Source organism: Bufo bufo, chromosome 2, assembly GCF_905171765.1.
Source record: "Bufo bufo chromosome 2, aBufBuf1.1, whole genome shotgun sequence".
Classification (NCBI taxonomy): Eukaryota; Metazoa; Chordata; class Amphibia; order Anura; family Bufonidae; genus Bufo; species Bufo bufo.
In genome coordinates, this window is record NC_053390.1 from 274,483,110 (window position 1) to 274,495,507 (window position 12,398).

The 12,398-nt window shown below is 42.0% G+C and overlaps 1 protein-coding gene across 1 annotated transcript in view; it reads right to left on the reverse strand.

The window, feature by feature from the left end:
• The window catches only part of SEZ6L (seizure related 6 homolog like), a 420,457-nt gene that overhangs the window by 82,776 nt on the left and 325,283 nt on the right, over positions 1 to 12,398 (reverse strand). Inside the window, exons 8-9 of the mRNA XM_040416561.1 lie at positions 7,977 to 8,171; positions 6,412 to 6,550 (exon numbers count right to left, since the gene is read on the reverse strand). Of these exons, the coding sequence (XP_040272495.1) occupies positions 6,412 to 6,550; positions 7,977 to 8,171 (334 nt within the window). The remainder of the gene's footprint in view (positions 1 to 6,411; positions 6,551 to 7,976; positions 8,172 to 12,398) is intronic.

Below are 12,398 nucleotides of genomic sequence, written 5' to 3' on the forward strand. Positions count from 1 at the left end.
AGTAAGAACATGGTTTGTTCGAAACGAGTAGACTAAAGCGGGATTTGATGAGGACGTGTTTTATTACCACTGTAATATTCACTGCTGGAAATAAAGAAATCTTCACTCAAGAACTTTTAAGGTGCTGGATCCACTTTCTTTATTACTGGAGCTACAACAGTCTCTCTCAATACAGCAATCTGCTCCACCAGTAAACTATTGGTTTCCTGCTGCTGGGCCTGGGCCTGTACAGGCTGCTTCAGGATTTCCTCCATTGCAGTCGATGAACTTTGCAAAGCTGCAGCAGCTTTCACCCAGGACATTAAAGAATCAACTGCCACGCCGTTGTCCCCAGCAACTTGCTGTTGCACCCACCCTCCACCAATTGAAGGGGTTGCTCTCTCAAGCAGGGCGGTGGTGACAGATTTGTTTGCAGACAACAGGATTAAAGTTAAAATTGATGCTTTATTTTATGACACTCCAGCAATTTACACGCAAACCCAATTATAATTCACTAGGTGATGAGGGGATTTTTGCTTCTTGGAAATTGGAGATTTATGTATATCTCCGTTTTCCATCCCTTCTATTCTATTCCTAGCATGTTGCCCTTGTTTCCCATATAACCCGATTATTCTGTGTATAATTACACCTCTTCCAGTTCTTCATATACCCCAGGAGCAGCACACAACCCTCACAGATACTTATATATAAAAATAGTTTACTGATAACATAGAGATGACAAAGCAATGGACATTATACATAAAGATACAGATTACACAATACATAGAGGACACCACCACACACAGCCACCTCCATTCCTGCCCACCCTGGATGCTAAGCAAATGTGTCTAATAATGTGTATGTATATACAGTACATCCAGAGTCCACCAATTTACATTCTACTGAATCTACTCTTCTAACCAACTCACATCCAGTACCTGACCATTAGTACATCTACATATAGAGACTCATGCATAAACAGCATATATAATCTACTGGTAATACAATTGCAGACTACAAATATCTATATGTACACCTATAAAATCTACTGAGATATTATACTTATATACATACCCACATAAGCACACATATAACTTAGCTTGGGCCTAAAATGCTGTTCATCCAAGGGTGTCCAGGAAGAGAAGAGAAAGCCCAACTCCCAACTTTCACCTATATGTTCCTGTGTCCCAGCCCCCCCACCATAGACTCCACCCTGTGACCACCCAAATATCTTCCCCCATCTCTTGGACAAGAGAATGTTGTTCAACTGCTTTTACAATGTGCCCTTCCTGCCTTAGATATGCTAACAAGGGACACAATGCTACTGGCCATACTGAATGGGTGAATACCACTGGGTCCAATTATTAGGCATATTTGTGTGGTCATCAGGATGAGGTTATGGCTGAAAGCCATATTTCCCTTAACGCTAGGTATGTTGAAGTTCCAGCACCACAAAACATAAACCAATCAAAATAAACTCCTGCCCGTCTGGGCTCTAACTAATACAAATTAGTTTCTAGCTCACCTATTGAGCACAGATCACACACAGAGAGTCCAGCGTCTCTAGCCAGCAAGGCAGCCAGCTCCCTAGACTTCTTCCAGGCATAACTCTCTCTGACTGACAGCCTGGGATGTGCTTTTATTTCCCCCTAATGATCCCAGCTGGATACACCTGGGGATCCCTCAGGCTAGGGGAAAACCTGCCTTGGAATAGGGGTGGACTGGGGAGGTCCCACTACCAAACCTACCTTCCCAGTCCAAATAAAATCCAGCTCTTGAACTTTTAGCAAAACTGTCTCAGCAATCTACACCTTGCTGAAACCACTTTAGCTTTTCTGGATTTTACTCACCTCACCCAGTTGAGGAACCTGGGTGAGATATACACCCCTTCCAAGACTTTTCCATACACTTTACTACTATATATTCCATTATCTTTTTCCCTTTACCGTTGTTGCCTCCATACACCTCAAAATATTTAATTATCCCACTATCACCACACCCATCAATGAACATTATATCTCTCCATCCCTTATATCCTCTCACTGGCTTCCACTTAACTATTTTTAAACACTAAAACCTTTCTCTCACACATTTAGCCACCTCATAAGCTATACTTGTGCTGCTACGCAGTTAAATCTATATATTTTCATTCATTGAACCATTCATATATTCTATATTTGGTTATATGCTCCCATCTAGTGGCCTTTTTTGGTATTGCACTTGTTTTTCTGTTCGTGATATCTGTGATTCATTTGTGATTCATTTCATTGCTCCACCCCTTCTTCTGTTTCTTCATACTGCTCCAGGCATTGCACAGGTACACATGTATTCTCATGTACGTTTATGAAAGCATCATCTTTTGACCGCACAATACCGGAATCCATCTGTTCTGCTGTACGCTGTTATCTGGCTTACAGAATAAAGCAACTTACACGGATAAACTCGGTGTTGGTGAGTTCAAGCTATCTGATAAGGATTGTCCGCAGTAATTATATCTGCTTATACAGGCCAGGCATAGAGGTCTCACTAGGGATAAATCGCTATTACAACAGTCGGAGTCAGAATAATACTACTCATACCTGCTATCCCTTTCTCTACTCCTTCTGACTGCTGGAGACATATCACCTAATCCTGGCCCCCCTCAACTGATCCCCACTATCCTTTCTCCTACCACTAAACCCCTACAACAAACTGCTCTCACCATTTAAACCTCATTGACTTGACCCCTGCTCTCCCCAGACTCACTCTGGAGCATTATGGAGCTCTGTTCTGTTTGCAATAAGCATTCCTACATTCATAACCTCTTAATTTCCCAAAAACATACCTTCGTTGATCTTGCAGAAACAAAGCTGATACCCTCAGACTCTGTCTCCGCTGCTGCACTCTCCTATGGAAAACTCCAATTTACCCACACTTCCCATCAAGCTAGACATAGTGGAGGTGTTGGCCTTCTCCTATCAGGTAACTGTTTCAACCCATCACTACCCTTCCTCAACCTTCCTTCTTTTGATTCACTCTGTCCACATCTACTCTTCCTCTACCTCTAGCCTCCAAATAGCCATCATCTGCTTTCCATCAATCCCCACTACTCTCTTTTATGACCACTTTAGTGCCTGGCTTCTACACTTCCTCCTATTGGACATCCCCACCATCGTCTTGAGGGAATTTCAACATTTATGTTGACACATGTCAGTCAACTGCCTCCAAACTCCTATCTCTTATTTCCTTCTTTGGCCTCACATAATGATCCTCCAAAGCCATCCACTGAGATAGACACACACTATACCTTGTTTTCACCTGCTTCTGCTCCCTGTTTAATCTCTCAAACTCTCCTCTCCCCCTCTCTGACCACAAACATTCTCAACCACTCTCTCCAACTGCCTCTCCAGTCCATAAACCAGCACACCCTTGTAGGAACCTCAAACATCTCTCTATTTACATGTTCTGTGACTCTCTCTCACTGCTGTCCATCATATCTTCCCTTCATAATGCTAAGGCTACTTTCACACTTGCGTTTGGAGCGGATCCGTCTGGTGTCTGCACAGACGGATCCGCTCCTATATTGCAAACGCTTGCATCCGTTCAGAACGGATCCGTCTGCATAACTGGTTTTTACAGATCTGATTTTTCACTTCGTGAAAACTCAGATCCGACAGTATATTCTAACACAGAGGCGTTCCCATGGTGATGGGGACGCTTTAAGTTAGAATATACTAAAAGAACTGTGTACATGACTGCCCCCTGCTGCCTGGCAGCACCCGATCTCTTATAGGGGGCTGTGATCTGCACAATTATTGTGCGAATCATAGCCCCATGTAAGAGATCAGGTGCTGCCAGGCAGGAGGGGGCAGACCCCCTCCCTCCCCTGTATTAAATGTGACCAGTGTGGCCCCCCTCCCTCTATATTCATTGGTGGCCAGTGCGGCCCCCCCTCCCTCCCTCCCCAGTATTAAATGTGACCAGTGCGGCCCCCCCTCCCTCCCTCCCCAGTATTAAATGTGACCAGTGCGGCCCCCCTCCCTATATATTCATTGGTGGCCAGTGCGGATTCCCAGTATTAAATATGACCAGTGCGGCCTCCCTTCTTCGCCCCCCCCCTAATTAAAATCACCCCCCCCATCATTGGTGGCAGCGGAGAGTTCCGATTGGAGTCCCAGTTTAATCGCTGGGGCTCCGATCGGTTACCATGGCAGCCAAGATGCTATTGCAGTCTTGGCTGCCATGGTTACTTAGCAATGAATAGAAGCATTATACTTACCTGCGAGCTGCGATGTCTGTGACCGGCCGGAAGCTCCTCCTACTGGTAAGTGAAAGGTCTGTGCGGCGCATTGCTTATAGCACAGACCTTTCACTTACCAGTAGGAGGAGCTCCCGGCCGGTCACAGACATCGCAGCTCGCAGGTAAGTATAATGCTTCTATTTATTGCTAAGTAACCATGGCAGCCAAGACTGCAATAGCGTCTTGGCTGCCATGGTAACCGATCGGAGCCCTAGCGATTAAACTGGGACTCCGATCGGAACTCTCCGCTGCCACCAATGATGGGGGGGGGGGGTGATTTTAATTAGGGGGGAAAGAGGGGAGGCTGCACTGGTCACATTTAATACTGGGAATCCGCACTGGCCACCAATGAATATAGAGGGGGGGGCCGCACTGGTCACAATTAATACTGAGGAGGGTGGGAGGGGGGGGGCGCACTGGCCACCAATGAATATAGAGGGAGAGGGGCCGCACTGGTCACAATTAATACTGGGGAGGGAGGGCCGCACTGGCCACCAATGAATATAGAGGGAGGGGGGCCGCACTGGTCACAATTAATACTGGGGAGGCAGGGAGGGGGGGCCGCACTGGCCACCAATGAATATAGAGGGAGGGGGGCCACATTGGTCACATTTAATATACCATCAGATCGGAGTATCTTTGTGCTAAAAAAAGAAATCAAGTTTTTCCCCATTATTCTGCACTCAGTAATGACAAAATTTAAATAGAATGTTCAAAATCTTTGTTAATTTATTGATAAGGAAAAACTATAATCTTGAATTGTAGTAGTATCAACTGAATTTCGAGCCAGTTGACTCCAATCAAGGTGTATAAACAGGAAGCCCCAGGGCTAAATTTCAAGTGTCGTAGCAAAGGTCTGAATACTTACATCCATGCAAAATAGTTTTTTCCATTTTAGCACATTTGCAAACATTTTATAAAATTCTGTTTTCACTTTCTTAGCAGATTGATTGGGCAAAACTTGATTTTTTATTTTATTTTAACACAAGACCACAACTTAAAAAAATGAGAAAAAAGGGAAATACTTTCTGAATGACCTTAATGTATACTCCCCCTTAGATGTACAGTGCCATGGAATTAATGCCGCTTTCAAATAGAAATAATATAATAATACTTCATGCAAATGTTTTTATTGCACTTTTTCCACAGTAAAAACAATTCAAGGTATTCTTACACTCCAAGAACTGATCCTACCTACTTTCTCTTAAGACTTAAAGTGGGTCTCATAAAGACAACCACTTTTTAGAAACAATTCAGTCTGGTAATCGGCTAGTCAGACTGCGGCTGTTATGGGTAGCCACAACTGTATCCCCTCAATGGCCGTTGTATGGAAATTGTGCCATTACATGCTAGCCAATTAAATGAATAGCTAATCATGTAATTCTGAACAGCTGTCCATTCTAGCTTATAGAGTAGAGACCTGATAACCCATCACTATATGGTCATATTCTCTAATAGGGCATATGGACAGAGGTTGTCTTGATAAAATAACCCTTTTAATATATATAATGTACCATGATGAAGAACATAGCATGAGAAAAAGTGAAGTAATGATCAGCAGAGGAGCTCTGTACAAGAATGGCATGTGAGTCTTATGGTCTCAAACAAGCATTTGTAATGCACTTTTCTCACCCCAAGGACTCAGCGTTCTTGAAGAGTTGTGGAGCAAGGGAGTCAGTAGCTGCTCATTCTCCATTATCCACTAGGGTAATTTTTTTTTTACTTGGAACCCAATTAACCTCTTGCTATGATTTTGACAGAGAGTGAAGTACCTTAATTAAAACCATGCAAACTCCATGCAGAGGTTGTTCTTGGTCAGATTCCAACCGAGGACCACAGCACTGCATTTTTAATGTGGTCGCAACCGTTGTGCTTTTGGTGCTCCTGTGTGGTTCCACAGGCTGCACATGTAGTATTTTAGATAATTCAGAAAATTTCAGGTAATGTGCCACATATTAAATAAGGGACTACTTCTACATTGTTGCACAGCTAACATTTTTAAACTTCTTCACATGCAAAAAATACATATTAATGTTAGTACAATCTCTGAGATGTAAGCCAGTCTCTACCCCAGTGCAGCTTGCACTATATTCATCTATAGGGTGAGAGCTCTAAAGAAGCAGATTTGCTTTACTGTATATTCTAGAACTTACAACTGAATATCAAGGAATATTCTTCTATCATCTCCAACATGGATTCGCCATATGCAGTCTTCTCCTTCTGTATATAAATCAGGCCAGTTGGGTGACAATATAACCCCTGCAGGGGTAGACAACTCACCACCACACATTGCTGGATGAAGAAAAGACAATAACACCAGTAAGACATAAACATTAAAGTGATGCAGAACTGTATTTATGGCATAATGCACACTCTTCTGTAAATTATAAGACTATTACAAGTCACACATGTCCCCATCTAAACAAAATAACCAGGCTATAGGAGTTTTGTTTCCGTTCAGTTATTAACAATGGTGTGAAAACACAGAAACATTTTACATGCAGGACTATGGGTTTTAAACCAGAATGTGAAAAAATTCACATATATGTACATAGGAGAAATGTGTTACAATAGAGAGCACAGAGCCATCAAACAGTGCTTCATCTGAAGGAACCGTGAGAGGGTAGGTGGTGCCGAGAAGACCGGGCAACAGTCTCTTTACTGTATAATCAGCACATCCTGATGAACTCTCGCTTTTACAGGTCTTTGGAGAAATATCGGTGGATGCTCTATAGTGATTTATTATGTATAAAATAAGGTACCCAATAGACTATAACTCCATGAACGTCTTTAAAGGGGTTGGCTACTTGTGTCCAATGTTTATGTAAGATGACTATATGTCACTTAATAATATAGTCTTTTTTAATATTCTGTGCCGTTTGTTTTATTTTATGCCTCCTTGTTAGGCAAATCTTTTGTGCTGTCCACACAGAGGTCCTGTCCATAAGATGGCTGCTGATGGAGGGTCATGTGACCAGGCAAATCACTCAGTCTCCTCCATTCAAACACAGTGCACCTGCACTAAGCTCCCAAAAGTGCAAGTGCATATGGCATGTACTGTGTATTTGAATGGAGGAGACATCACATGGAGGTGATTAGCCTGGTCACATCACCCTACATTAGCAGCCATCTTATGGACAGAACCTCTGTGTGGACAGCGCAAAAGACTTGGAAAACAAGGGGCATATCTTATAAATATAGAAAATGGTGCAGAATTTCAACATTTCGGTAACTTATAGTCATCTTACAAACACATTGATTAACAATAAGCAGAAAGTGGCCAAGCCCTTTAAGGAGTTTATTGGTCATTTACAGTATCATGTTCAGTCTCTTGTAGAGGTGGCAGTTAGTTTAAGTGGATGTCTAAAATCTTAAGTAACGGAAACGCATGCTCTTACAGAAAATTTAGAAATGTGAAATCTAATTTTATCTTGAGCTTCAAATGACTGGGTGCCTTCTTCCTGTGTCCTCATGACAACACTTCCTGCCACTTGCTCTAGTAGCTCAGTTCCTCATGACAGCAATCTCTTATATTATTGTTCTTCTTTGCCACATTAAAGGGATTGTCCACTCCTTTACTATTGATAGGCTATCCTTAGGATGGAAAAAGTCACGATTTTTTTGCTCAAATCAGTCCCAAAAGTTGCAAAAGTCATATTTTACAACTTTTTAAATCCAGAATTCTGGAGTGCAATGTAATTTAAAATGGCTCTCTTACCTCTGCAGAGTGGCTCTGTGTCATTCCAATAAGGGTCTTTCATATTAATACACTCTATGATAGCTGGTCCTTGTTCCAGAGAGTGGCCGGGGTCACATGAAAATTCCACCACAGTTCCCATACTATATGTAGGGTCAGTTGTTGTGAAGTTGCCATTTTGTATATATGGTTCGTAGCAGTGTCCTCTTTCAAAGGCTTAGGAAGTGGATGAAAGACAAACAGTTATACAATTACCATCATTTATTCTTGTGGAAGGGAGAATGAATTTCAGCAAAATTGTTGCTCTCCATTTTAGCCTCATGACCTTTACTGGGAAAATGAATACCACATTCTTGTCATAGCTTGGTTACCAAAGAATTAAAGGGGTTCTCTGAGCTACAGATATTGATGACCTTTCGTCTGTACTGGTAATCAGTATCAGATCGGGTGGGGTCTGACACCCAGGACCCCTGACCAATCAGTTTTTATTTTTTTTGGGCTGCTGCGACACTGTAAAATATACAGTGCACAGAGCTGGAGTCAGAATGAATGGGAGCTGAGCTTCAGAACACTGGTTTCGGTAACTTGTACGGAACCTTCTGCTTCCGCTCCTTACATTGTTAGTATCCCGAAGCATCTAATCAGTGGTGACGCTCGGTGTTGGACTCCCACCGATCTGATGTTGATGACCTGTCCTGAGGATAAGACATCAATATCTGTAGCCCAGAGAACCCCTTTAAAACTAAATGTACTTTAACCTTTGTCATACAAATATTAATAAAAATTGTTTTCATCAGTTTTTTTCAAAACATTATTTCATCTGGTTTTACACACCCTTGAAATGGTGATAACATCATTGCCTGATCTTTCCACCTCTAAGCAAGATGTCCTTAATCTCTTCTTGAGAAGGTCCAGGCACTGACAATAACTGGCTTAGGGTACTTTCACACTAGCGTTAAAGTTTTCCGGTATTGAGTTCCGTCACAGGGGCTCAATACTGGAAAAAAACTGATCAGTTTTATCCTAATGCATTCTGAATGGAGAGCATTCTGTTCAGGATGCATCAGGATGTCTTCAGTTCAGTCACTCTTACGATATATGGCCGGAGAAAATACCGCAGCATGCTGCAGTATTTTCTCCGTCCAAAATTCCGGAACACTTGCCGGAATGCCGGCAAATTCATTAATGCTGGATCCGGCACCAAGTGTTCCGGCAAAACGGATCCGGTTTTCCAGTCTGCGCATGCACAGACCTTTAAAAATGCCAAAAAAATAAATAAATACCTGATCCGTTTTTCTGGATGACACTGGAGAGACGGATGTGGTGTTTGAATGCATTTGTTAGACGGATCCGCTATCCATTTGCACACAGATTTACGGATCCAGCAGGCGGTTCCGGCGACAGAACTGCCTGCCGGATCTTCACAACGCAAGTGTGAAAGTACCCTTAGACTGTTCTTAGTGACAAGGATGTTCAGGAGCTTTTTTAATACTTCACATGAACAGCAGGAGTTTGCAAGATTAACGTACATTGTTCTTCGAGTGGAAAAATACATTGCCGTTTATTAATATTCTAAGTGAAAATTAGCCCGTGTCAGCATGTGTTCATGCTTCCATTATTCTCCTGATAATTCATTGCATTATAATGGAATGCAGTGCAAAATTAAATCTAAAGTAATAATAAAAGGATTATGATGAATGCATGGAATCAGCAATACACTAATATTAAACGTGTTTGGCAATTACCGCTGCCAGTGTGTATTTAACCCTTTTTGGACCTTTAGATTGAATTCCAGGAGCCATAACTTTTAGATTTTTTTGTGAATGTAGCTGTTCTATAATCAGTAAATAAATGTCTTATAATATGAATGTAGCAAAGTTTAACCTTGACACTTAGGCTATGTTCACAGTAGTGTTGCGAATCCAGTGGCCTAATCCAACAAAGGATCAGGCTACTGGAGCTCACCATATCCGGCACTGCCAGACACGATCACGTACTGTCAGATCTGCATTGACTAGAATGGGATTTGGTGATGATCCGGCTGGTTTCCAGCCTAAATGCCGGGTTTCGGCTGGATAAATATTGCTGCATGCAGTGTTTTTTGTCTGGCCAACAGCCCGCATTTATACCTGAACAACCTGCCGATCATCCATGCTGGAGATGTGAACAAAGTCTTAAAGGGCATCTGTCAGTAGATTTGTACCTATAAAAAATGCTGGCCTGTTATATGTGCACTTTGCAGCTGAAGGCATCTGTGTTAGTCCCATGTTCATATGTGTCTGCATTGTTGAGGAAAATTTAGTTTAAGTGCAATGGGGTGTTGCCGTTACACCTAGAGGCTTTGCTTTCTGTGCAACTGCTGCGCCCTCTGCACTTTGATTGACAGGGGCAGGTGTGATGATGGTTTCATAGGTACAAATCTGCTGACAGATGTCCTTTAACGCATTAAACACACAGTTGCAGTAAACTTGAAGTTGATTTTTTCGGTGGAATTTGTTGTGTTAAGTGTCATATTTTCTTCAACTGTATATTTAATGTACTAAACTATATTTTCTCTTTGTTGGACAAACTCAAATTCTTGACACTATATTGTGTGAAAGGGTGCTCATTAAACCCAGATATAACAATAAAACGTCTTTATTCACACAGGACCAGATTTACTAATGTGTCTGCGCCTAGAATCTGTCTAAAAAGTGGTGCATATTGATATAATTTGGTGCAACTAGGGTTTTTACAGTTTTTTCTGACTTGCTCAAAAATGGGGAAGAGTATATTGGTAAGAGGCAGAGCTTCACTGGGAAGGGGGTATGGCCTAAGTTGCACTTCTATACTCAAAAGCATAATCAACTATGCTTTTTATTACAGATAAAATATAATACACTGGTGCATACCACCCAATAGGCACTCTTGTGGCATACAGTACACTTTAAATAAGAACCTATAGATGCAATAAATAGAACCGCCATATATAAATTGGTCAGTCCTTTCATCCTTTATTACCTACAGTTTCACAATATTGGTTCCCTGAAAGTCCTCACTGTATGAAAGAGCATGACCCGAACATGACTTGCTGTCTGAATGATGCATTTTACATCTGGATTATTGTACTCAGTATGTGGACACTGCCAGAACAGCGCATCATCAGTTTAGCTATTTAGGTCATGCTTAGAAAACCGGAACAAAATTATTTCATTCAGGCTCTGGAAATCACAAAGATTGGAGTCAAGAGCAATTCATTTGAATCAGCTCTCCTGTGCTCAGCAGGCTAAACATCTACATAACATCTGAAAGGCTGCTTCAGATCTTGACAGGCCCTATGAGAAAAGTAGCTGAACGAAAGATTACACTCTCTGACATAATTCACACTGTGGAGTGAGACACAGATCGCTGGATACGCCTTATATCATTTCATAAATAATACAAGCCGAACATCAACAACTGAAGACTTTATAAAAGTAATTCTTACCACTTAGAAATATAGTAGTACATTTTGACGTTACAGTCTATTATATAATATTATTTACTTTCTCAGTTCATCCAAAGATAATGTTCTTCATATTTTCAATCACCCTTAAATGAGTTGTCAACCCCTGGGGTCCTCCTCTGCTCCCCTGAACATAGAACACCAACTCACCTCTCTGCAGTCCCACCACTGGTCAATTACCAGCCGCTTCCGGTCTTTGTAAGACCAGGAAGCAGGTTGATCCTGTGACCTCTGTGACCAATCACAGGTCTCAGTAGTCACAGCAGCTTGAACAGTACATCACTACTGTGACCACTGAGGCCTGTGATTGCCCATAGTGGTCACAGTACCAAGCCAGTTCCTTCGTCCTGTGGCTACCAGAAACAGCTGGAAATGGAACAGTGTTAAGAGGGACAGGGGAGGACTTCCAGGTGCTGTTGGCTCCAAGACCTTACAAGCCCTTTAAATTCTTGTCCCTTCTTTATTACAAGTATTTTTTTAAATGGATATGCACTTACATTAGCAGCAAGATGACTATTTATGTGCTTAGGGTTCAGTGTTGTTACCTTGTGATACTGTGGTCCTGGGTTCAAATACAACAAGGACAACATCTCTATAGGTTGTGCATTTTACTTGTGTGGATTTCCTTTGGCTACTGTGGTTTCGATAAACATACAGTACTTATAGATTAACAGACTAACTATGATATGGGGCCTGTGTATGGAAGTGCGTGAAAGAGGAAAATGCAGTGTGAATACAACATAGAAGCAGAAATTGTACTGCCCCACGCTTTTCCCTGTGTTTAGTCATGCCATCCCTCAGTTGCTTGCACAACACTAAGGCTGGGTTCACACTTGAGCGTTTTACAGCGCGTTCAAACGCGCTGTAAAACGCTCAACACATGAAAACCAATGCTTCCCTATGGCCCTGGTTCTCACTTGAGCGTTTTACAGAGCGTTTGAACGCGCTGAAAAACGCCC